This window comes from Ylistrum balloti, unplaced genomic scaffold (assembly GCF_031769215.1).
Source record: "Ylistrum balloti isolate Yb309-2 unplaced genomic scaffold, AGI_CSIRO_Ybal_v1 Utg370056, whole genome shotgun sequence".
NCBI classification, from domain to species: Eukaryota; Metazoa; Mollusca; class Bivalvia; order Pectinida; family Pectinidae; genus Ylistrum; species Ylistrum balloti.
The window spans coordinates 575,214-602,461 of record NW_026782106.1 but is presented as its reverse complement, the minus strand read 5'-3'; the positions used below and the strand labels follow the sequence as shown (position 1 = coordinate 602,461).

The 27,248-nt window shown below is 34.7% G+C and overlaps 2 protein-coding genes across 2 annotated transcripts in view; one reads left to right on the top strand and one right to left on the bottom strand.

The window, feature by feature from the left end:
- Nucleotides 1–849: 849 nt before the first annotated feature.
- Nucleotides 850–9,905, bottom strand: LOC132549397 (cyclin-D-binding Myb-like transcription factor 1). Its single transcript, XM_060213324.1, has 5 exons — nucleotides 9,866–9,905; nucleotides 7,696–8,002; nucleotides 5,897–6,296; nucleotides 3,520–3,745; nucleotides 850–1,869 (listed from the first exon to the last, which is right to left on the bottom strand). Exons 2-5 carry the CDS (start codon nucleotides 7,964–7,966, stop codon nucleotides 1,465–1,467), a joined length of 1,302 nt encoding a protein of 433 aa, XP_060069307.1. The 5' UTR covers nucleotides 7,967–8,002; nucleotides 9,866–9,905; the 3' UTR covers nucleotides 850–1,464.
- Nucleotides 9,906–10,016: 111 nt separating this feature from the next.
- The window catches only part of LOC132549412 (cilia- and flagella-associated protein 74-like), a 35,158-nt gene continuing 17,926 nt past the window's right edge, over nucleotides 10,017–27,248 (top strand). Inside the window, exons 1-25 of the mRNA XM_060213345.1 lie at nucleotides 10,017–10,072; nucleotides 10,684–10,862; nucleotides 11,134–11,268; nucleotides 11,803–11,901; nucleotides 12,111–12,215; nucleotides 12,877–13,050; nucleotides 13,265–13,375; nucleotides 14,048–14,150; nucleotides 14,266–14,423; nucleotides 14,921–15,053; nucleotides 15,466–15,579; nucleotides 16,033–16,147; nucleotides 16,656–16,780; nucleotides 17,019–17,138; nucleotides 17,881–17,999; nucleotides 18,231–18,297; nucleotides 18,491–18,580; nucleotides 19,511–19,684; nucleotides 21,217–21,316; nucleotides 21,728–21,835; nucleotides 23,437–23,636; nucleotides 25,327–25,448; nucleotides 25,784–25,912; nucleotides 26,272–26,359; nucleotides 26,881–27,054. Of these exons, the coding sequence (XP_060069328.1) occupies nucleotides 10,702–10,862; nucleotides 11,134–11,268; nucleotides 11,803–11,901; nucleotides 12,111–12,215; nucleotides 12,877–13,050; nucleotides 13,265–13,375; nucleotides 14,048–14,150; nucleotides 14,266–14,423; nucleotides 14,921–15,053; nucleotides 15,466–15,579; nucleotides 16,033–16,147; nucleotides 16,656–16,780; nucleotides 17,019–17,138; nucleotides 17,881–17,999; nucleotides 18,231–18,297; nucleotides 18,491–18,580; nucleotides 19,511–19,684; nucleotides 21,217–21,316; nucleotides 21,728–21,835; nucleotides 23,437–23,636; nucleotides 25,327–25,448; nucleotides 25,784–25,912; nucleotides 26,272–26,359; nucleotides 26,881–27,054 (3,024 nt within the window). The 5' untranslated portion in view covers nucleotides 10,017–10,072; nucleotides 10,684–10,701. The remainder of the gene's footprint in view (nucleotides 10,073–10,683; nucleotides 10,863–11,133; nucleotides 11,269–11,802; nucleotides 11,902–12,110; nucleotides 12,216–12,876; nucleotides 13,051–13,264; nucleotides 13,376–14,047; nucleotides 14,151–14,265; nucleotides 14,424–14,920; nucleotides 15,054–15,465; nucleotides 15,580–16,032; nucleotides 16,148–16,655; nucleotides 16,781–17,018; nucleotides 17,139–17,880; nucleotides 18,000–18,230; nucleotides 18,298–18,490; nucleotides 18,581–19,510; nucleotides 19,685–21,216; nucleotides 21,317–21,727; nucleotides 21,836–23,436; nucleotides 23,637–25,326; nucleotides 25,449–25,783; nucleotides 25,913–26,271; nucleotides 26,360–26,880; nucleotides 27,055–27,248) is intronic.

Genomic DNA, 27,248 nt, shown 5'->3' with positions numbered 1-27,248 from the left:
TACGAAAATTTCCTCTCTTAGGCCCCACCTCCATTACCCAATGGGGAGAGACTCAACATGTATATGAGATTAAGTCAGTTATGCCAAGCATGCTTCAGACCAAATTTGGATGAAAGCCAATAATTCCTACATGACTTGCTACAATTCCCCTCTTGGGCCCTGCCCCTCCTGCTCCAGGGGGCTGAAACCTAATGTTTAAACAAGATTGATTCCCCATCATCAAAGAATTCATCAGACTAATCTTGCACAAATTTCAAACAGGAGTAGTAGAATTTTGAAGAATTTGTTTTATAGCCTCTTTCCGGCCCTAGGATGTTGAGACCTACCATTTACACAAAATTCAATCCTCATCATTGAAGGATGCCTCTGATCAAATTTGGGCAAAAACTTATCATTTCTTCAGGAGTAGGATTTTAAAGAATTTATTTACCCTATAAACACATGTCCCTCAGGCCTGTGGGGAGCCTAGACTCACTGTTTATGCAAAACAACTTCCACTTCCTCTAAGGATACTTCAGACCAAATTAGGTCCAAACCAGCTTCAACTTTTATGACTAGTAGTAATCTATAGGAAAAGTGGACAAATCTATGAGGCCCTGCCCCTCTGGCCCCAAGGGGATCAGACCCACAGTTCATACAATACTGATTTCCCTTCAGCCAACCATACTTAAGGTCTAATTAGTGAAAATCCAGTCAGTTCATGACTAATAGTGATTTATAGAAAATAATTAACAAATGAGACGATTGACTGATGACAGGTGCCATGGTATCCCTATACCTCGACTTTGGGCCAAGAGAGCTACAAAAAATATGCCCAATTCTACTTACAATACAACTCAATATAAAATCAAGCAAATACAATTTTAATTTTCTGTATATTTTTTCAACTACACAATGCACCATGGAATCCTTGAAATTCTTATAGAGGGATTTTTAGACTAGTAAAGTCTTAAATTTACATATTGTTTGTTTGGCATTGACCTACCAGCTGAAAAATATACCCCCAACTCAAACACACAAAACCCTGACTCAAATAATCCATTTATATATATAAGCTAGGGTCTTCAAATCTTGTATATTAGTGTTTTCTACTCCAATGTCATATTAACACTTGATACTTACTTTCCCTCACTAAAACAAATGAATGACTTTTTACAGGCGCTTTTTTTCTGCAATCAAATAAAATATTTTCCCTACCTGTTGACACAAGTCTTCAAGAATTAGTCAATGTCAGACAGAGTTTTAAAACATGAAAGTAATTTAACGACTTTCATGCATCCTCCCATCAATGTAGCTAAAAAAAGACTGATTCATAAAAATAGACAAAAGATGTGTTGATTATAAATCTGAGTGAGTTGGGAAAACTGGCATTATAGTACAGCAAATTCCAATACCTTTATCAACAACAAAATATCCAAAGTTTAAAGAACTGATATTTCGTCAAAGTAAACATAGAGTGCATTATCACTCATCAATCAGAGTAGATAGGAAGTCCCTTATTTCATCAAATGTCATCCTTTCCACATTGAATATGGCTAGTTTCATCTTCTGCCACTGTTGCTGTAATTGTTGTGGTGTTCCAGCCTCTGGTATTCTCTCGAGCATGGCTTCCCAGTCAATATCTTTTTCTGTTTCGACATTTAAATTACATAATTCAGCAATAAACTTGACCTTGTCAACTTGCTGCACACGTTTGCCGCCCTGAACCAACAATGGCCGAAGCTGGTACACCCAATGACTACGACACTGCTTTCCATTCCGATTCGGCATCCTCTTGCCAATTTTTGCCCAGGGCATGTTGAAATGGGGAAGACTAAGCAGGTCATCTGTCTCCATCTCTTCTGAGATTATTTGAAGTAAAAGATTAGTCTGTAAATGGAATCAAAATAATAAAAAATTAGTGTGTAAAGGCTCACAGAGATACATCTCCGACTCCTGGATCAGGGAATAAGTGGCCATTGTTGTCATGCAATATTTACTCTAAATCTGTTAAGGGGGTCTGGTTTAAAAGTTTTCTATTTTGAAATTGGTAAAAAATTATTTTGGACCTTTAACGTTGCATTAACCAATGGCCACCAAAATCTAATCTCAGGCAGACTTTGGTGGCAATGCCAGGGTGTGCAAGGATTTGAATGACTAAATATGTTCAGCAGTTATTTTGTATAAAAGCTTTTTATTTCCAATGTAATCAAGGGTGAACTTTGACCTTTAACCTTGATGGCAAAAACATATGAAGACAAGAGGCCCATAGGGCCTGTATCGCTCACCTGGCTTGGCTGAATTGCTTCATTAAAACTGATTGAAAAAGTAATTCTAAATATCCAAGCATCTAACACTAAACTGATCTATTTTGCTATTAGACCCCAATCCCCTCTCCATAGGGGGTCAGACAAATCCTATTTCCAATATTGGGCCTAACCCCTCCCACCCAAGGGGATCAAGAGCCATCCCTTACAACAAATTGATTACTCTTTACCCAAGAATGCTTCAGACCAAATTCAGGCATGATGGATGCTACTGTATGCCAATAGCTCACATGTTCTTTTGGGTCAGGTGAGCTAAAAATGATGACAGTTATAAAGATGAAAGAGCAATTATTGCTTTATTCTGAAATGTCAGGCCTATAAATGGTGGCGGATGAGAACCGCAACGTCACAAGAACAATTATATGCAGGACTGCAAGGGTTCACTTCAGCTCTAATACACATCATGTTGTACACTTAATGCTGAAGCATGGTGCTCCTAAACCTTAAATAATAAATATTGACCATGTGCTAGGAGTGGGTGGCTTAAAGCCAATGAAGTCTATCCAACAACAAGAGGCTCAATGGGCCTGCATCATTAACCTGATATTCAATGTTTGTCAAAATTAAAATTAGTGTTTATCACAAATACATTAACAAGTACACCATTGGCATTTAAAGTGGGCACATCCCATCTATTTCAAACAATTTTTACCACCAACAGCTTCTAATATTCAACTCTTTAACAGTCACAGGTATGACCTGGACTATAGGTAAATGTCGTTTCGTTTTTTCTTGCAAATTTCAATCAAATATCTAGCTTCTTTAACTTTCGGTTTACCAAGGGAAGTCGTTTACTGGTTTTGACAATTTGACCCCTCTGACCTTTCATATGGTTCGAGGTTATTTCTGTTTTGCAAACTTCGACAGGTTCATCTCGGAGACCTATCAGAATGTCATAGCATAAGCTCATTGGGTCTTTGAACTAGATGAGCTAAAAATCAAGGTGAAATTACAGGAGAGTATCTTACTGCAGACAGTTTTCAGTCATCAAAGATACATCTTTTACTCTGCAATAATTATTATAAAGCCTATGGGGGCAAACTATAAATATTCACTCAAAGACACTGAAATGATTCAAAAGATATACTTAGTGTTTGTTGATACAAAATACCCAGGAATGGGAATTTTGTCAAAAAGTTATTTATATAAGGGTGAGATATTATAAAACTGTTGCATAGATATAATAACATTAAAACAATGTCATCAAAATTACCTCCTCTTCTGTCCAAGTTCCCTTCTTCCTTTTACCATCTTTAATGATCTGATAATGGTCCATCACACTGTTTCTTGACCGGTTCATTTCATAACCAATCACCGACCACCGATTTCCATGTAGTTTATGAAGACTGAGCAATGTTTCTTCTTCTTCAGGACTGAAGGGTCCAGTTTTCCAATTTGGTAATATCTTTCTGGCGCGGTCCACTATACTTTCAGGTGACCTAGAAAGAACACAAACACTTTCATATATTTGAGTAAAGAACTAGCATAAAAAACAGCTTAAGTAACAAAGACACACTTCTGGCCCAAAATGTTGGCATGAATGTTTTCAAGATAATTTGAACAGTAAACTCAACATGGCCAAATTAATTAAAACAGTCCAATTAACATCAATTAACTGAAGATAATTATAAAAAATCGGAAATTTTTGTTTGTATGGTAATACGCCTGTATATAAATCATCCTCAACACCCCAAGAGCCATGATAACTCTCTCTGTTCACCCCTGGAACATGTCATGACAAAATTGAAGTTTCCACCTGGGAAACCCTGTTGACAAGACAAAAAGACAAGTTTGATACTTTGATGTACATGAAACAATCTCTGGGTTGCATAAAAGTATATTGTGATGGCTTTGAAGTTGGGTGTCACTCCTCTGTAATCTTCAAAAGGAGGGTATCAATCTGTGTTCAGTTTTTTTCTCCTGGAACCAATCAAACTGGAACACTTATAGGTCAGCAAAGGCCTGTTATGTGGCTGGAAATACCCCACCTTCTCCAACCCACCCTTAGACATACACATCCAGACTAACAGATTACTGGCACGATCTTAAGTACACTCTGTCACAAAAGTTAAAAAGGATGGGGGGGGGGGGGGGGGGGGGGGGGGGGGAAACCCAACAACATACTAAAAAATACATTCAACAATCAGATTTTTTAATCTATAATAACAGTGACCTTGACCTTAGAACTTTGGATATAAAAAAACAATATCCCAAGCAAGCACTTTTGGTAAGGAAGCATTGTATGAACTTTGATTTAGATTGAGCAAAGCAAACCCCCAAGTTATCACAGAAACTGATTTTAACTTATAATTACAGTGACCTTTGAACCTGAATGGCAATCTACCTCAAAGAAGCACTTCTGGTTAAGAAGCATTGCATCAAGTTTGAGTTAAATTGGCTACAGCAAACTTGAGTTATTCCATAAAATGGATTTTCCTTTATAGCGACAATAACCTCAACCTTTGACTTCTGGGTATGAAAAGTAATCCCTACCAGGCCCAAGGGAACCCAAGTTATACCATAGAAACCGAGTTTCTAATTAGACTAAAAGTAATCTGGACCATTGACCCTGGGACCTGAAAAGCAATCCAAAGCAAGCCATATTTGTAAGGAAGCATTCTATGAGGTTTAATTTGATTGGCCAAAACAAACTTGATTTATCGCATGGAAACTTTTTTTTTTCTTTTCATAGCAACAATGACCCTGACCTTTAACTTTCAAAACTGGAAAGCAACCCCAAGCAAACACTTTTAGTTAAGAAGTACTGTATGGAGTTTGGGTTAGACTGGCCAAAGCAAACTCTAGTTTTCACATGGAAACTGGTTTTCTATTTACAGCCAGTGACCTTGACCTTTAACCTTGGGAGATAAAAAGGTACATACCTGAAGCAAGCACTTCCTTCAAGGAGGCTAGGCATAAAGTATGAGCACTGTTGGCGCAACAGAATTAGAGATATTGTACAGAAACAAAAAACTGATAGACAGATTGACAAGCTGATTATTATAGGGCACCAACATCTCAATAGGGGGCCCCAATTACTTTGCATGTGCCTTCAATTTTGTCAAAACATGTACCAGGGGTGCAGAGAGCGAAAGTGATTGTAACCCCTGGAGTATTGAGGATGTATATAAATGTATGTATATTCAAGTTTTCCAGTGACAGCTTAAATACTTTTGAGAGAAATTGAGCTCAATGAAGCATGAAGTGTAGAGCTAGACACAAACTTTGCACAATCAAAAACAAAACCCAATTAATTGTCTTATATGTGTGGAAATCTTAATTAAAGACAAGCACCAAGATGCTGTTGCTTGTTAAGTCTAACAGTTTGGTGATGATAGCACTTATAGGTTAGTTAGATTATACGGAATTTAACACTATCAGCAGAAATGTTACACCTTTGAGACACTCTGTGACTGTCACAGGAGAGGCAATAAAATTACAACATGTACTGCATACTCACCCAGAACTCTGGATAAGCAATGTTGCCATTAGAAAATTAAATACACAAAAAGAGTATGCATATGCCTAAAGGAAATCACTTAGTCTTAAAGGATAAAAATATTTCTGATATTCCTAGTGTACAAACACACCTTCTAAGTCTACCAGCAAGTCGAATATAGAAATCACTGTGTTTACAAAACATCTTCACTCTGTCTCGTTCTTCCTTTGAAGATGCCAAATAGTTTATAAATAGTATCTGTAGAAGAAAGCCATTATCCATGTCCAATGGATACTCATTCTTAATGTTTTCAAAGTTTTCCATTAACATGTCATCTTCCTGTTGTACCCATTTCCCAGTACGAATCTTTATTCCCATCAGTCTAAAATTCTCCATGTCACTTAGTGTACTTGAAATTTTCCCCGTATGCACAATAGCTGCTTCTTCATCAGTCAAAGTTAATGAACTTGTTAAATTTTTCATTGATGGTCTACTTTCTTCCCAATCTCTCACCAACTGTTCTTCGAAACTTTGGGAGTAAGAGCCTCCTTCTATGGAAAGAAAAAACAAAACAAATAACAACAGAGTATATCACATTTATGTAACAAGTGAAATGTAATTTATTCTTGTATACAAAACATAGGTATCTAGACCATATTTAACTTTTTTTCTGCCTTGTCTCTATAATTTTAAAACTATTTTTTCCAGCTATTATCCCATCTCAGGTCCATTTCACTACAGCTGTTATAAGACACAGGAAATCACAAATCTATTCCTTGCATGCCATTATGTATCCAGGTAATAGACAAAGGATAAACTTTTCTCTTACCCAGGACAGGTAAGACTTAAAGAGGAGATTCTCTTGTCTCACCCTGGGGTTGAGACAAGCTACACAAGTTCTTTGCATATTCTGGAAACAATTTAAGTAACATTACTAATGTGAGCTGGACGTGGAACTACTTTTATGAGGTCACATACACTAATTCATCTGCTACTGAAATCTTGTTTCATCATCAAAACTCAAACTCCTGTGTTATCATCCAGATGACTTTAAGATTGAAATCGTGTTAATGTACAACTGATTATTAAAAGTATCAACAGTACAATTTTTTTATGATTTACACATGAGTTTTATTTTGTGTAAGATTAAATCACAATGTGTGAAGTGTCTGAGGTGTGGGCCTTGTCACTATTCATACCCCATCCACATGTTTTTCTTTACATCAACACACTTCGTCTTAATGTCAGACAAGGAAAACAAGATATGAGAAAAATAATGATTCACCCCCTTTAAGGTCAGATAGAGGGAATATTGTTAAATTGTCGTGTTTGACAGCTTTACAATCTTCCCCTGAGGGTTGAAATCCCAGTATCTCACCCTAAAGGGGGTGAATGATTCTATTAACCAATTGTATCAACTATCATTTGGTAGGCTGCCTCTATCGCCTTTGCATATACATAACAACATGCGTACAGTTACTGTATTATAATGTAATAATAAGCCTTAGTATGTCATAAGATTAAGTTTGTTTCCAGTACAAAAAAACTCTTCTACACATGATTTATTCAACCATTGTTCATGGTGGACAAACGTTGAAATATTTATAGAAAAAATAAAGTCTGTAGTAGTGAAGGTTAAATTTAATAAATCATTTGAATATTTTGTGGACACTATCCATGTTCTATTTATAGCATCTATTGTACATCTATTTTTAACCTAATTAACCACCTCATCTACACTTTAAGCTCAATAATTTACATATCTAATGTACAAACATGTATTAGATGTGGACATGATGATCACTTATGGTATAGCTCTATACTGAATATACACATGCATCATATCTTTTAACTGAAACATTTTCCCAACTCCTTATTGATGGTCTACTTACCATTTCTAATTTTACATGAACTTGAAGAATGCTTTAATTCCTTAACTCAAATACTTACTCTGCTTTTGACTAAGACTGTTATCAGCAGGAAAACTCTCATCCTCAACGTCTAAGTCCTTTTTCTTCTTCTTTTTCTCCTTTCTTTTTTTCTTATCTTTTATTTGAGTGAAATCATCACAGTGTTTCACATGACTTTTCTTAGCTTTCTTTGTATAGACTCCTACATTGTAGTTATTTCCACTTGATGAGCTTGCAACTTCATCAACTTGGTCTCCATCCAGGTGGTTTGTTTTTCTTTTTCTTGTGGATGCCATTCTGTTGTCCGTCATTTAAACGATTAAGTGAACAGATTGATGAAAATTGATCTAAAACATTATAAACAAGTAAATATTTGAATTATATCTTCACAGTTCACTTTAAATATCACTATAATCCATTTGTCAGTGCTATAACATATATTTCATCAATTTAATATTTATGACTTCAATAATTGATCAAGTTCAAGAAATCATGACAAATTATTCTCAAAGTATAAATATATATATATATATATAGAGAGAGAGAGAGAGAGAGAGAGATTACAAAACCTTATGCTACGCATATATATTAAAATAACTTAAAACAACATGTCGAATTAAGCAATAGTGCTTTCATTTTTTAATCTTCATGATATTTAATAATTGCCTAGAAATATTTCAACGAACACTGCCAATTTAACCTTTATATGTAGATATATATGTTAATTAACTTCAAACACCATGTCGAACATCTGACACCTTCAGATCAACATACATTACTATATAGAGATGCATTGTGTTTATTGATATTTGAACATGATAACATTCATATTTGACAGGTTCTGAAAGTTCCTGAATTCAAGAAGATGCATATATTTGATTAAAGAAATTCTCTCTCAAAAAAATTGACACATTGGTGTACTGTTAAGTCATAAAGTATTTTCAAGAATAACCAGACAAAAAGGAATCTTCTTATCTACTGCTGATAAGGATTATCAACACGTATTAATTACATATTGAATTACATTAATTTTCATACCATCCATACAATTTATCAGGTGGTTTTGTACTAAAAAGTATAATGCAGTATCACTGTTATCATACATCAATGGTTATTAACCTATGTGGATTATCTAATGATTAATTCATAATTGCTTTTCAACATTGCATACTGTCAACAATAAATAAGTAAACAACAATAAAATTTGAAATTCCAATCAAGAAAGAAAATGGAAATCTTATCTTTATTTACCAGTAAGAAAATTGTCTTCTGGTGTAAAAACAACTTAGTACCAAAATGATTGATGCGAAAATGATTGAGTATGAAAATGCCTTGACTAAATAAAATCATGGCGTCCAAAACACAAACAGGTAAGTAACATTGTCTGAAGGGTTCCGACTATCCATGATTTCATTCTTATCTTTGTTAACCATGTCCAAGGCAAAAAATATCACGAACAGGTAGTAAAAACCCTTCAGTCTATCTGGGTTGGGTCAGTCAGAAATATTTAACCTGTATTGAAGTACATATCAGTACCGGCATTTAGGTAATACAATATGTTTACCAAATTATTATTGAGGGACATGCTTATGATTCTACTGTAGCTACCCATTGACTGTGTAGTTGAGGTCAGGTTAACTTACTTTAGTAGAATGTCCAGCTATAGAGACTGAAGGGTTGCAAGTTCACACCCTTGGGCCTTGGCAGTGTGTTGCAATACTCCTTAACTTCCTATTACAGATTTGGTGTTATTGACGACTCAAAGGGTAGAAGCCATAAGAGAATGAACATTTTCCTTGGTGATAATGAACCTGGGTTGTTTGTATTTGAGTCAAAAACTTTGAAAAGGAGGGAGTGGCCTTACCAGTCTCGGTCAGTGGGAATTTCGCTTTAGTCGAGTGATAGTGTCAGGTTAAACTCAAAGGGATGCGTGTTTTTCATTACCCTTTCCTCCTACTGCTGTAACGTTTTCCCCAAAAAAATATGGTAAATAATTTACACTTATTAACAGTTATCTACGTCCCTGATAACATGTTTAATTCTCGACGATTAAAGGTTTCTCGTGTAACTTAATCTCGAAAACTTTCTGGACAGGTTTACACGTGTAATCTAAAACATCTAAATGTTTAATTCAGGAATTCTCAATAGTAACAACATGTGTCAAATGAATGATATTGAGTATTATGAAACAAAATGAAACGTGTTCTTACCCTGTTAACGTTCTGATTTGCGCGCAAATGTTTTTAAATCGTGGAGTTAATCACATTGGACGAGTCCCGAGTGCGATAGCGTATATCCGAATGAACTCTCGCGAGAACTTGTTGCTACAGGCATGGCGGATTGTATACAAATGGAGTCTTAACGCGTTGTTGGTATTTCAGTAAATGAGAAACTGTCTATCTTTAGTTCAACTGCATGTAAGTTTGCTTCAGCAGTCGAATCCAATTGAAGCGAAATATTGAACCGTCAAATAATTACTTTATTTTTGTTTATCCATCTACGTTAGGCAAGCTACAGAGCCTGACCAGAAATTGAATCGCGGATGTCATTTCTGTTATGATTATATCTAAATGGCAGTTTTAACATTCGTGATATTGTTTTGAATATAAAATGCAGTTCGGCAAGAGTGAAAAAGACTAACGAAGCGAGCCGCTTTTAAATTTCTGTACCGACCCAAAAAAAAAGCTTACACACTATGTATATAAGACATTGACCATGAATTCTATTTATCCTGCAACCTGTGTTGAAACTGACAGATTGTTGTTTATGCTTTGTTTACCTGACATTCATGTTATACTGAATTAAACCTGATGCTGTACGCCAAAACAATTCCTCATCTCATTATGAAAATAAAGAAGAGCTTATTTAAACATTCTACTGCAGTATGATTTTTCCAAACAGATAATCTTCCTTATTTTTCTATAGGTTTATGCAAATCATATTGGATCATCTTTGATATTAATGAATGATTCAGTATACACCACTATATCGATAATTTATCTTATGATTTATTCTGCTTTTTCTTTAGAACTTTTGAGGTATAAAGATGGAAGATCAGAACTATGGTGAGATGTATGGGGGAGAGGAATACATGGGGGTGATGGCAGGTGATGACTTTGACGATAATGGTATAATTGACTGTGATGACGGAGATGATGACGATGGAATGCTGGACCTGGGATCAGAGGAAGAAGAATCAGTAATAGAGTAAGTTTCTCAGATTTTTTTTTGGTTTTATATTAAGTATATCTGTTCACCACATGCAAGTCAAGAGTTCAGAGCATTTTTTAACCTCAGATTAAAGTATTCATTGGAATTCCTACATGCAACAGGCTTCAGTATAGAGATGCCAAACCTTCTCAGTCTTTCTGGACATTTTCAGTTGAATATATATATATATATATATAAAATAAAGAAGAAAGAACCTTTTTATTGGTGAAAATAGTGCTAGCATGATAAAACTCACTTTCCAATGCAGAGAGCCGACTGTGTCTGTGCCCCAGGTAGACACAATATCTAAACAAGAACAGCTTCGCATGATTCATCTGAGGAGTCATCTTAATCAGCTTACAGAAACAGTGAAGCACCATCGATATCTCACAGAGAAAACCAGGTACATGTGTACTAGTATCTTCATCAGGTTTGATATATTTTCTGCCACACCAACAATATCTTTCAGGGAGAATCAGGCAAATATTTTGAGATCATTACTGAACACAGAAAACTAATGTTTTACAAAAAGTCAGCTGCTGAATGAGAGCTCAAAGATTTATTTCCAATATTGTAGTACTGTGCCCATTGACATGTGAGACCATTAATGAAATTTTTAGCTTCTGTTTCTAACCTCTACCCTGACACACACTTGTTTAAAATTCCAGCCTTGGAGAATTAAACATCACACTACGGATGATATATAAAGGAATGTCATATGTTGTCATGTTAGGTGGTCATATATGTAGAAAGTTATTGGGTAAAGAATGAAATAATTTTAGAAGTTGTGGCCATTTTGATCTTTACATGTAAGTTATTCAGGAAATTTTGTTATTGTTATCAGTATGCTGATGGCAGATCAATCCTTCTCTGCTTCCATGTCTTAAATTGTCATTGCTATTTTCTTTCCCCAACAAATTTACGATTTTTTCAACAGAGAGGAGCAGAAGCAATGTCGTAATAAGATTGAGACTTTGGAGTCGGAGAGAAATCAAGTATTCACAGAGATACAGAGTGCTGAGTCTGACAACAATACGTAAGTATACAGTAATTGGAGAGCAGGATGTTTCCTTAATGTGCAGTGATGTTTTAAGTATATCAGTCATGTTGTTTTGGTGATAGTTTGTATAATTTGGTCATTTTTATTTGTGGCAAAACTGCACTCTCCAAGAAGCATAATCATGTAGAGTGAATTGAAATGAAGAAGTACATTGTTTAAAAGGAGATAACTTGGTTATGTTTCAGATCTGCTTTGTATCGCCTGAGGACTCAACATGAGAAAATCTGTACTGAGATTGAAAATGAACAGAAGCTTGAAACCCTGATTGCAGAGCGTCTAGAGAAGGAAGAGTAAGTAATATCTGTACAATAGGAGGTCTTGATGACTATGTAGTGTTGGAGAGAGGCCCTAACATGGCTTATACACATATAGAATAATTTATATCCGATGGGACTCAGACTGTCCAATATTTTACACATTTTTGGTGTGTTTCCTTTACAAATAAGCATGCACAGGACAAACTGTCATAGACAATCTGTCATATGAAATAGAAATGCAAATGATGAAGAAAGCCAGTGAATGATTCAGGTGTTCTGCTCTGTCAACAAACACACAAATTACATCTTTTAAGGAATTCAATCATTCTCTTAGATAAATGTATAAAGATTAAATTGAGAGAGCTGTAAAAAGAAAGAGTGGATAGAATTCTCAGAATATTCTGACTTTGATAATTTTTTTAACTTAATAATCCCTAAGCTTATCATGGAATGCATGACCTTATTCCACCATCAAGATATGTCTATTCACAAGAATGAGGTGAAAAGGGTGGCATATTTTGCTCCTACAGTTTCTGTGTGCCAAGAGAGATGGGATCTTGGTGACTACATACTTTTTTTATCATATGAAGACTAAATTATGAAGTTATAAAAAAATCATGACCAAAATCCTTTAATGAACAATGTTTCTCTAAGTTAGTTATATTTTTTTCAATTTTGAAATATTCCTTTGAAGGTATGAGTTGGCAAAGGTTGACGTGGAAAGAGGCAAGTTTTTGCTCCAAGAGGATGAACTTATTAAACGTGAACAACAGTTGGCCACAGAGAAAACTGATATGGCTTTGGCTCGTCTTCGCAAGGAAGAAATGAAAGCCAGAAAAGGGGAGGAGATTCTTCGTAAACGGGAAAGGTGTGATACATATGTAAACCTATAAATCTACCAAAGAAAAATGAACTTCACAGCTATTTCAAATGTTATGTTTTTTCACTTATATAGTTTTTTTCATTTTATGCTGAATTTATTATTTTATTATTTGTGTTTTTTTCATTTTTTGCTGAAACCGTCCAGCTATGTTCTAAGATAAGAATATCGTAATGTGATGTTGAATTATCTTTTGTTTCAGGAACTATGTGGAAGCAATAAAGGCACAGCAGAAACAGCAACAGGTTTTGATAGAAAATGCCCAGAAAAGTCATGAGAAACACAGTAAATACCTAAATGAAACAGTGGCGAAGTAAGTTGATATATCTGTCCTTTTATGCTTTTTAACATTTTTAGTATCATTGTCACCCTGAAGAACTTTTATACCTTGCTACAAAATTGTCACACATCAAACTTTTACACTTAGCTAAGATATTTAACATTGTGTAACACTTTTATACCTGTCTGGTATTATCATCACCCGGTAACACTTTCATGCCTCGCCTCCTACTTTTGTCTTTACAGTAATACATACCATACATCTATACAGTCACTCACATATGAAGATTTTCATCAGAATCAGTACACAAACAGTACCTTAACTAGGAAGAATGTTACCTTAAGAAATCTCACATAATAAAATTTGCCTCAAACAGGGTTTTCCATAAGAGCTGGTCGGCGGCCAATTTGATCATTTGGCCGCCTACACCAATCCAGTTCTGTAATAATGTTCCGTACACGACTACACGTACACGGCAGGCCAGCTTCCTACTTTCACTACACAGCCTACTACTAACAAAATTATGGAAAACCCTGCTCAAATTTCCTGTTACATTTTCATCGTCTTGTTTTACTCAGATTCTAGAGAGTGGTAAAAATGGTCTATTCAAACTTGTTTCTAAAGAAACAAAATCAGTCTTATGAAAACAGCGATTGGTGAATGATTGATAGATCTAAATATTAAGACAGCCAATTTACATTTCAGACACAAAATGCGTCAAGAGGAAGAAAATATACGCTATAAAGAGAACATGCAGAAAAAAATGGACATGTTGCTGAAACTGAAAGGCGATATTACAGCAAACAGGGTATGTGTTATAACTGACTTGTCCACCATGTTACAGAACTTGTACATAAGGTAAAATCTGTAGAAACATTTGTTCCTTGTTGAGTTTTGTAATTCTAAAAACTGAATGTTTGTAGGAAAACCTGAAGGCCCTCCATGCCAGAGATAAAGCACTGGAAAAAGAAGAGAAACAGAAAGAAGAATTAGAAAGACGTAGAATCCTTTCAGACGGCGGAAACCCAGACGAGGTTATGCTGATTCGTAAACGTATCCAGGACTTTGAGCGTGCTAAAACGTACAGTATACTCACTAAAGACTTTACACATCAGGGAATCTCTTAAATCTAAATTTAACATATTTTTTTATCAGGCAATTAGTCTATTATCCAATACATTTGCCCATGTAATATTTTTGCTGATATGTCACTAGTTTTATTCACCCTGGAATGTTTATCGTTAGCTACAAAATTCAGAAATTGATTGTGATATGATAATATGGACAATGATGTTACATAGATTTAATTGAAAATAAGACAGCAAGGTTGCTGCCACTGTTTGATTTTGTTCTCCACATTTTGTTTTAAAACTTGTCAAAATGGTTTTTTTTCCAGTAATGTGATAAGAATAACCTTAACTTTGTTTACATTTCCTAGATTTTATGAGTTTGTTTATATTTCTCAGTTTACACATTTGGATCATTATGGTATCATAGTAATAAACTACAGTGTGAACATGTTTTAAATTTTACACCACACTGAGTGTTTGATAATTTATACCCTGTATGGTACTACAGGGACTTCCAGATGGATCAGAAATCCAAGCAGGCTGCCATTATGGATAAGGTTCTATTAGAGGAAGATCGCATGAGGAAGAGAAAGAAACAGCTTCCTAATCTATGGGTCGATCCTAAGAAAGAAAAAGCAAAGGTATGCTATTCATAATAATCTTTTTATCATTCACAAAAAATTAATGATAAAACAACAATTCTGTGGCTGTTATAGGTAACCTGCATTAATGCTGTTCTTTCTTCCCATTTTTCTGTACCAAACTTTCTCAAAATTATTAAAAACATAGAAATTTGTATTTGTAATTGATACAACACTCATCATGTTTGCATAATATTCCCTGGCTTTTCATAACTCCAACATAACCCTGAACCCAAGTGTAATGAAAAGCCCATTCAACCCATGTAACTATACAATTTAATTATCCTAATAGTTGACATGAATTATCTGTATAAATATACTTGATCTCTACTTTTAATGTTGATTTGTTAAGTACTTAGATATAAAAGTGGACATGAAATGCCACATAAAGTTTAAATCATGTCCTTCTCAGATTGTGGCACCAATGAAGAAGAAACCTCTGAGGGTTTTTAAGGAGATGGATGGAACGTCATTGTTTGACGAGACCGAGGCTGCAGGTGTGAGATTCGATATGGCTGATATTGAGGTAACCAAATTCTTAACTGTTGAATAATTGACTAGATAATTTTTGTGTCAGGGATAGTAATAAAGATAGATAATAAGATATTTTTGACGAAGATGTTGTTGTGTTCATTTACAAAATCTTTTAATGTCGGTTAACATTTGATTGAGATGTTTTGAGTAAAATATACATGTACAAATTGTTAGAAACAACTCGGTAATTAAACCCCCTACTAACATAAGCAGGGGGAGGGGTATTAGTAATTGCTTTTCTGTGAATGTGTACATCAGTAATAACATTACATACAAAATATCTCATGAATTCTTCAACAGATTTAGTACATATTCACACCATAGCATCATACCACCAAGGTCTACACCAAAAACCTAGAAGAAACATCATGATTGACAACTGCAAACATTTTAACATATTTCACTTTAGTAGCAAATATACTGTTATTTATTTTGAAACTTAAAGAAAATGGCAGAGGATGCTGCTGACAGGGAGGTGGACGCCTTGACCAAAGATTCTGAGGTGGAGAAGCCAACTCCACTGCCAGATTCTAGTGACTCAAGTGATGCAGAGAGCGATGGTTAGTGAAGGAAATAGAAGGACTAAGCTTCTTCAATTCAAGTTTTGCACTCACTACTTTATAAATGAGTGACGATTACTGAAGGAAACTTGAGGTCTGAGCTAATTATCAGCTTCATCAATATCTAGAATTACGCTCATTCTGTAACATGTGATAGGTAACGAAAGATGGAAGATAAGCTAGACTCCCAGATTACTGGACATAGGAAAAGTCACACAGAATGTCTAACTGATAAACTACCAGTTATCTTATGACAGTTGAGTGATAGTTATAATCAAAGACATTTTACAACAAGGCTTGTTAACATTAATAACGGATATACAGTAATAGATATATAGTGAAGGGCTTTAATCAAGGACATCAGAGATCACACACAATATATACTGTAAATTTATGGTCTTCATTTTGAAGAATAACATTGTTAAATTTCTCACTGCCTGATGATGAAACTTTGATAACATACATAGAACAAAATACTAAATATTATATCTGATATCATTCTAAACAGAGGAGATGAAGTTTGATTTGGCTGAACCAGAGTTTGAGGGTCTTTGGGATCAACATAAGCCATACAAGGTTCCTAAGGACTCGGAGTCAACACTGAAGTTACCAGGGGCAACCAAGATGGACAGAGTAAGTTTAGTTTTCTTTTTCATTTGATCACATCTTTTTGAGAAATCAAAGATTTATTTCTGATTAATTATAGAAATTAAAAACTTTCTTGGAATTTTGAAGTATCTTATCATTAGTGTATCAGGAATAATATTTTTTTCCTGTGACACACAACACACCAAACCATCAATTTCTAAAGAGACAAATATGCTTCTTTTGTGCGTTTGTTTTTGAGTTATGAATGTTTGCCTTTTTATAGGAGATAATGACCAAGGTTCTGGATAAACATCGGTCTGGAATCATCCTTAAGCAGGTGGCCGCAGGACGTGAGTTCCAGGGATGTCCATTTTACAGCAAGCCAGATGTCATCCATTTCAAGGTTTGTAATCTTCTTGATTGCTCATCACATGCTGAATATGAAAATTACACAGCTGATGGCTAGAACAATAAATGTGTTAATAGTTCACATCATTTTAGTTCTGATCCTTGGTTTCTGATCCATACTAAATATGACCTGCTCAGCCATGAATTTTATCATAGTGTTACAGCTATCAGATTGTCATTCTGACAGACAGTACATCAAGCATCTTTATGTTTAATTCATTAATTCATTACTGATGAAAATATTTTATTTATCAATGATGAAAAACATAGATAAGTTTTTGAATGTCAACATAAAAACTTTTCACCAAGCAAGGTAAATTTTATTGATTGATGAAATAAAAAACTTATGATTTTTTACTGTGATAGCAGATCCAAGACCACTCACATTTTCTGGAGTTTCTCGAAAACTGTTCAAGAAAACTTAACAAAATTTCCGATATTTGTTAATCTTGTTGTCTTTTACATGACATGTGCAGGAAGTTATTTGGTATTTACAGGAATTTGTTGTGTGATATTTACAGGAATTCGTTTTGTGATATTTACAGGATTTTAATGTGTGATATTTACAGGATTTTAATGTGTGATATTTACAGGAATTTGTTTTGTGATATTTACAGGATTTTAATGTGTGATATTTACAGGAATTTGTTTTGTGATATTTACAGGATTTTAATGTGTGATATTTACAGGAATTTGTTTTGTGATATTTACAGGATTTTAATGTGTGATATTTACAGGACTTTGTTGTTGGACACACATATAAGAAGAGAGTTACCCTGACAAATGTGTCATATACTGTCAACTACTGTAGGTACATCAACATCACAGAGCGCCTCAAGGACTTCATCGAGATTGTGTAAGTATGACCTTGAAAAAATAGATGTATATTGTATTTACATAATTCTGTATTTTAAAAGTATGAAATTGACATCTTTAGACTTTAATTGTTAAAATAATTGACTTATTTAGAAGAAGTAAACCTATGCTTGAATTTGAAAGTAGTAAAAAACAAAAAATACGGAAATAAGTGTCTGTGATTTGTTTCTCTAGTTATTATGATAGATTTATACCTCTGTTTTATTGGTAGGTTTGACCCTCCAGGTCAGATGTCTGCTGGTCTTACATGTGAGATGCTAGTTACCTTCAAACCTATGGTAAGTATATTTAGATTTTAGGAACTAATACAGACGGAGAATTAAAGAGATAGATGTCATGGCCGAGATTATAAACTATAGACTGAGGTGATATTTATTGCAGAGAGAGAACACTGTTAGATAAATTCAGTCAGACAATTTAATACCTAATGTTATTTTGAATGATATTGATGATGTGTTTTTACTGTTTCAGATCAATGAGGATTTAGTGGGTGAAGTGAACTTCCTGTCACAGACTGGCCCATTCTCTATTCCACTACACTGTAGCACAAAGAAATGTGATGTAAGCTTTCTACAGTGGCCTCATTAAACCATACAAAACAATATGCTGTAGCACCAAGAAATTTCACATAATCATAATATTACTAGGAAATGTGATGTAAGCTTTCTATTACAAAGAAATGTGATGTAAGCTTTCTACAGTGGCCTCATTAAACCATACAAAACAATATGCTGTAGCACCAAGAAATTTCACATAATCATAATATTACAAGGAAATGTGATGTAAGCTTTCTACAACAATTCAATAATACAATGTACTATATTACAAGGAAATGTGATGTAAGCTTTCTATTACAAGGAAATGTGATGTAAGCTTTCTACAACAATTCCATAATACAATGTACTATATTACAAGGAAATGTGATGTAAGCTTTCTATTACAAGGAAATATGATGTAAGCTTTCTATTACAAGGAAATGTGATGTAAGCTTTCTATTACAAGGAAATGTGATGTAAGCTTTCTATTACAAGGAAATGTGATGTAAGCTTTCTATTACAAGGAAATGTGATGTAAGCTTTCTATTACAAGGAAATGTGATGTAAGCTTTCTATTACAAGGAAATGTGATGTAAGCTTTCTATTACAAGGAAATGTGATGTAAGCTTCCTATTACAAGGAAATGTGATGTAAGCTTTCTATTACAAGGAAATGTGATGTAAGCTTTCTATTACAAGGAAATGTGATGTAAGCTTTCTACAACAATTCCATAATACAATTATAAAACAATACACACTGTATACAAAAAAACGTTAAGTTAATTTTCAACATCCTTGTTTCTTGACTATTTCATTGATACATATGTAATTATATAATTGTCTGTTTAAGTATGTACTGGTATGCACAGCTGTTTGATATCTGTTGTACCAGAATATGTAGCATGTGACCATTAAGCCCTCACTATTGATGTAATATATTTGTTTCCTTTTTGCAGCTGTCGGTGGACACTAGTGTGATTGAGTTTGGAACCACAGTCATTGGTGAAACTTTGAAACGCACCTTTACATTGACCAACAAGGGTGCCCTGGGAACAAAATTCGAGTTTTTCAAGGTCACAGGGTCAAAGCAGAGGTCAGAGAGTGCAGCAGAAACATCTCTAGGAAGGCTGGTATGTTATGATTGCTAAGTAACACAATTCAAAAGCAAGATCTCAAGTAAATCTCCTTTTTTTTATGTGGCAATGACAGTAGAGGGTGCAAGAGTGTGTGGTGTGTGGTGGGGTGGGGGTGATTTTGGTTGGTTGGTATTTGTAACATTTTTACATTTTAAGTGTATTTTCTTGTCATATGTAATTAATAACTACTCCCATTCATGCCAGAGTGTTGATCATGAATGAAAATGTTAAGATACATCATAGTTACAATTAAGATGTTAGACACATTATATTTATAAATAAGATGTTTACACACATTATAGTAACCAATGAGATGTTTACACACATTATAGTCACCAATGAGATGTTTAAACACATTATAGTAACCAATGAGATGTTTAAACACATTATAGTCACCAATGAGATGTTTACACACATTATAGTAACCAATAAGACGTTTACACACATTATAGTTACCATTAAGATATTTACACATGTTATAGTCACCAATGAGATGTTTAAACACATTATAGTCACCAATGAGATGTTTAAACACATTATAGTCACCAATGAGATGTTTAAACACATTATAGTCACCAATGAGATGTTTAAACACATTATAGTCACCAATGAGATGTTTAAACACATTATAGTCACCAATGAGATGTTTAAACACATTATAGTCACTAATGAGATGTTTACACACATTATAGTAACCAATAAGACGTTTACACACATTATAGTTACCATTAAGATATTTACACATGTTATAGTCACCAATGAGATGTTTAAACACATTATAGTCACCAATGAGATGTTTAAACACATTATAGTCACCAATGAGATGTTTAAACACATTATAGTCACCAATGAGATGTTTACACACATTATAGTAACCAATGAGATGTTTAAACACATTATAGTCACCAATGAGATGTTTACACACATTATAGTAACCAATAAGACGTTTACACACATTATAGTTACCATTAAGATATTTACACATGTTATAGTTACCAATGGGATGTTTACACACATTATAGTAACCAATAAGACGTTTACACACATTATAGTTACCATTAAGATATTTACACATGTTATAGTCACCAATGAGATGTTTACACACATTATAGTAACCAATAAGACGTTTACACACATTATAGTTACCATTAAGATATTTACACATGTTATAGTTACCAATGGGATGTTTACACACATTATAGTAACCATTAAGATGTTTACACACATTATAGTAACCATTAAGATGTTTACACACATTATAGTAACCATTAAGATATTTACACACATTATAGTTGTTACACAGAATACCTGTCACATATAATTACTCTCAATGCTTCCTATACATTGTCTTAATTATCTTCTATATAAGTGAATTTCAAGAATATACACAAAATTTTTATCATAAAAGAATTATGAAACTGTCAGATTGAAAGGTAATATGAAATACACCTACGTTGGTTAACAGTGCAGTTCCTTATCCTGCTCTCTTGATAACAATATCTCTAGTGTTTCCTCCTGGTTTACAGACAACAGCTGACACTACCCAGGCTAATAGTCCCGATTCTGCCTCAGTCATGGTCAAGAAAGATAACAAGGAACAGCCACCTGCCAAGAAAGCCTTAGACGGTATATGTTACATTTTGATGCCACAGAAACAGTTAACAATTCTGCCTGTTGATAGATTTTTGGAAAAAACATTTTAGATTGCCTTAATCATCCTGTAGTACTCTTCTCTTGATTTTCTCGGTTCAGTTGCGATGAGGTATATCATATTTTTCTGTGGTTATATTTACTCACTAGATGCATCAGGAACCTAACAAATATTGTTTGTGTTTACATATTATAATACAGTAGCATTAAGCTTACCACCTGATTAGATCATGTTGATCAGGGACCAATGATAGTATAATCTTGTATACAGCACAGCTGTTGCAACTTACATCATCAAAAGATGGCATTTGGTTTGTAACTGTAATAAACTCTGTGATTGAGAAATCACAAGGGAGACTACTTTAATGAAAGGATGATATTTTTAAGATCTGGACAAAGCAAGCCAAGATGTAGGAGGTGGCTCTGAGGAGGGACACCAGGTGGAGGGAATGAGTGCTGTAGAGGGCGAACAGCCTGCAGAGGGGGAGGAAAATGGTAAGCAAAATACATTAAATTTGGAGTTATACAATCATCTTCTCCTGATCTTGATCAAGATTCTAAGAAAGACACAGCTTGAATGATAAATGTTATGGTAGAAAGATCTAATACTCTACTAGGCTAAATTCATTCAAAATGTAAAACATTAGTGTTTTAGCTTAGCTTACTAAACTTATAAAGGTTTTGAAAATTTGTAAGGATTCTGTAATAATTTCTATCTTTTGAGTCATTGCTGCATTTCTTGAGTTTTTGGTCATTTGACATTAATTTGTAGGTGTCCGGTAATTGCATTGTCCCTTGAGTTGCTGGGCAGTGAACATTAGTCTGTATTTTTCCAGTTATTGTTGTGTCGCCTGAGATGCTGGGCAGTGAACATTAGTCTGTATTTTTCCAGTTATTGCCTTGTCGCCTGAGATGCTGGGCAGTGAACATTAGTCTGTATTTTTCCAGTTATTGCCTTGTCGCCTGAGATGCTGGGCAGTAAACATTAGTCTATTTTTCCAGTTATTGTCATGTCGCCTGAGATGCTGGGCAGTGAACATTAGTCTGTATTTTTCTAGTTATTTCTGTCTTGCCTGAGATGCTGGGCAGTGAACATTAGTCTGTATTTTTCTAGTTATTTCTGTCTCGCCTGAGATGCTGGGCAGTGAACATTAGTCTGTATTTTTCCCGTTATTTCTGTCTTGCCCGAGATGCTGGGCAGTGAACATTAGTCTGTATAGTTATTGTCGTCTTGCCTGAGATGCTGGGCAGTGAACATTAGTCTGTATTTTTCCAGTTATTGTCGTCTCGTCTGAGATGCTGGGCAGTGAACATTAGTCTGTATTTTTCTAGTTATTTCTGTCTCGCCTGAGATGCTGGGCAGTGAACATTAGTCTGTATTTTTCCCGTTATTTCCGTCTCGCCTGAGATGCTGGGCAGTGAACATTAGTCTGTATAGTTATTGTCGTCTTGCCTGAGATGCTGGGCAGTGAACATTAGTCTATTTTTCCAGTTATTGTCATGTCGCCTGAGATGCTGGGCAGTGAACATTAGTCTGTATTTTTCTAGTTATTTCTGTCTTGCCTGAGATGCTGGGCAGTGAACATTAGTCTGTATTTTTCTAGTTATTTCTGTCTCGCCTGAGATGCTGGGCAGTGAACATTAGTCTGTATTTTTCCCGTTATTTCTGTCTTGCCTGAGATGCTGGGCAGTGAACATTAGTCTGTATAGTTATTGTCGTCTTGCCTGAGATGCTGGGCAGTGAACATTAGTCTGTATTTTTCCAGTTATTGTCGTCTCGCCTGAGATGCTGGGCAGTGAACATTAGTCTGTATTTTTCTAGTTATTTCTGTCTCGCCTGAGATGCTGGGCAGTGAACATTAGTCTGTATTTTTCCCGTTATTTCCGTCTCGCCTGAGATGCTGGGCAGTGAACATTAGTCTGTATAGTTATTGTCGTCTTGCCTGAGATGCTGGGCAGTGAACATTAGTCTGTATTTTTCCAGTTATTTCCGTGTCACCTGAGATGCTGGGCAGTGAACATAAGTCTGTATTTTTCCAGTTATTGTTGTCTTGCCTGAATTGCTGGGCAGTGAACATTACTTTGAATCTTTCCAGTTATTGCGGAATCCCCGGAGTTGGTGGTCAGTGACAATGAGGATTACGGGGCCTTGGATGGAATGAAGGTTGGTATGTTGGCTGTAGGAGAACTGGAGCCGTTCTCTTCTGTCAAACTTGAGATCATCTGGCAGCCAACCATACCAGGAAAGGTTGATACTGAGTTCCTCATCAGCTTCTCCGATCCTCTCTCAGAAAGTGTGAGTACATCAAATGTTTAATATGTTGGATTTATCTATCTGCTACTCTAGGAATAGCTTTAAAACTTGAAGCCAGTATGGGTTGATTTATTCTGCAAACAGATCTTCAGGTATCTGTATGATTAAAAGGTTTATGATTTTACAGAGAGATCTTGTTACATGTTATAGGTAGAGTTGTGTGTTTATTCTGTGAACAACAGATCTTGTTACATGTTATAGGTAGAGTTGTGTGTTTATTCTGTGAACAACAGATCTTGTTACATGTTATAGGTAGAGTTGTGTGTTTATTCTGTGAACAACAGATCTTGTTACATGTTATAGGTAGAGTTGTGTGTTTATTCTGTGAACAACAGATCTTGTTACATGTTATAGGTAGAGTTGTGTGTTTATTCTGTGAACAACAGATCTTGTTACATGTTATAGGTAGAGTTGTGTGTTTATTCTGTGAACAACAGTTACATGTTATAGGTAGAGTTGTGTGTTTATTCATCTTGTTACATGTTATAGGTAGAGTTGTGTGTTTATTCTGTGATAGGTAGAGTTGTGTGTTTATTCTGTGAACAACAGATCTTGTTACATGTTATAGGTAGAGTTGTGTGTTTATTCTGTGAACAACAGATCTTGTTACATGTTATAGGTAGAGTTGTGTGTTTATTCTGTGAACAACAGATCTTGTTACATGTTATAGGTAGAGTTGTGTGTTTATTCTGTGAACAACAGATCTTGTTACATGTTATAGGTAGAGTTGTGTGTTTATTCTGTGAACAACAGATCTTGTTACATGTTATAGGTAGAGTTGTGTGTTTATTCTGTGAACAACAGATCTTGTTACATGTTATAGGTAGAGTTGTGTGTTTATTCTGTGAACAACAGATCTTGTTACATGTTATAGGTAGAGTTGTGTGTTTATTCTGTGAACAACAGATCTTGTTACATGTTATAGGTAGAGTTGTGTGTTTATTCTGTGAACAACAGATCTTGTTACATGTTATAGGTAGAGTTGTGTGTTTATTCTGTGAACAACAGATCTTGTTACATGTTATATGTAGAGTTGTGTGTTTATTCTGTGAACAACAGATCTTGTTACATGTTATAGGTAGAGTTGTGTGTTTATTCTGTGAACAACAGATCTTGTTACATGTTATAGGTAGAGTTGTGTGTTTATTCTGTGAACAACAGATCTTGTTACATGTTATAGGTAGAGTTGTGTGTTTATTCTGTGAACAACAGATCTTGTTACATGTTATAGGTAGAGTTGTGTGTTTATTCTGTGAACAACAGATCTTGTTACATGTTATAGGTAGAGTTGTGTGTTTATTCTGTGAACAACAGATCTTGTTACATGTTATAGGTAGAGTTGTGTGTTTATTCTGTGAACAACAGATCTTGTTACATGTTATAGGTAGAGTTGTGTGTTTATTCTGTGAACAACAGATCTTGTTACATGTTATAGGTAGAGTTGTGTGTTTATTCTGTGAACAACATTTGTGTATCTATTCTGTAAACAACATTTGTGTATTTATTCTATGGATAACATTTGTGTATTTATTCTGTAAACAACATTTGTGTATTTATTCTGTAATCAACATTTGTGTATCTATTTTGTAAACAACATTTGTGTATTTATTCTGCGAACAACATTTGTGTATTTATTCTGCGAACAACATTTATGTATTTATTCTGTGAACAGATCTCGGTCCAAGCTCTGGCCAATGCCATTGACGTGCCTGTATGGGTGGAGAGACAGACTATTGACCTACGTATCTGTATGTACGATCGTCTGTACCAGGACACAGTCATTGTCAACAACAGGTCAGTGTCTCTCTACTGAAGATCTTACTGAAACCTAGATTAAGAATAAGAGAAAGAAACCATTTTACAAAAAGTTTACTTATTTCATGATTTGTGTTTTGTCAAGTGTTGAATATTAAATTCAACTTATTTAAAAATCGTTTTAGTTCATTTGAGAATAGTTTATTTTTTGAAGATTTATGATTTATGTTAACTGATTAAAATAAATGCTCCATATTAAGTAATAATGATTAAATGATTATAGTCTATGTTTATCTTTTGATTAATGATTTATGCAGAATAAAGGAATTATGAAGTAAGGTCAGTAGAGAGATGAATTTCTCTGTATTTTACAGGGCAACAACAGCTCTGCGTTTAAAGTTTGAGGTGTGTAAGGAGTTGAGAAATCACCTTGAACTCCTTCCTAAAACTGGCTACATACAGGCCCAGTCCCAGTTCTCTGCTCAGCTCAAGTTCCTTCCCAGGTTTGTTAGCTACTTGTACACATACCTGGATATGCTGAAAATTTATTAAGAAATTGTGTTAACACAGACAATTCTCCACTACGCCATCAATTATAAAATTACCCAAAGCTGATTATTGTAATGTTTTAGCATACATCCTTCTGCAATTATTGATAGAGAAATTCTTGTATTAAAAAAATATTCTTAAGTGTAAAATGCACATATACATGTATTATAATGCCTTTCAGCTTTTTGCATTCAAAATTGTATTTCCAATTGACATGAGAATATTTACCCGGTATATAAAAAATCAATCCTGACGAGAACACTGACTTATTTGATATAGATAGTTTGATAGATATTTTCCATCTTTTTACCAGACAAAGTCTCTTTGAGGAAGCTGGAAAGTATTTTGACAAGGAGACAGGTGTTTTGGAAGCCCCAATGACCATCCGAGTGGCAGATCAGGTCAGATTTCTTGTCGAAATTCTTCTAGGATTGTAGACTGAATCTTGTCCAGAGAAAATGCTTCAATTTTCATCAGTATTTTTGGAAACTTTACTGATAAAGTCAGTGCACAATGAAGTTGTGTAAATGCTGTTATTTAGAGATTTGGCACTTTTTTATGGGAGTTGTTTTCCTTCTACTTCATCTGTGGTGAAATCTTTTCCACACATCTTCTGAAGTTTTTATCCAAACTTTGTGAAATATCACTGAGGAAATTGTGCACCAAGGCTTCACATATTTGTATGGTTGTTATGTCCATTCTACTCTGTAGACTGAACAACTCTTCAATATTTTCTGAATTCAAAGTTTGTTTACTGAGAGATTTTTCTGTACATTCTTTTCAAACTTTATCAAGTCTGTGTCTAAATTTAATTAAAATTAGATGATTGGTGACCTCTGATTGAATTGATTATTCGGATGGTTCCTGTTTGTGGATTTTTGTTTTACTTCACTGACCTCTAGTTGTTGTATTTACTCTACAGACTGCCCCTGTGCCATTCACTGTACAAGCTGTAGTGACCACCTCCGACATGGAGTTTGACACGACTAGTATTGACTTCGGATGCTGTACTATCTATGAGTCTGTAAAGACAACCATCAAACTCACCAACAAGTCTATTCTCCCACAGGAGTACGGCTTTGTAGGACTTCCTGATGTAAGTTTCTAAAAATCAATCTTACAGAAATATTCATTGATTACAAATTCATAATGGTTTGGATATTTTGTGATTTAGTTTGTTTTCCGAGAAAATCCAATGCTTATAAGGCTGTATGTAGGACCATGACAAAACACCAAGAAGCATTCGTAGTAGATAGTCCCAGGAGAAGCCTTGTTCAGGATTCAGTTATT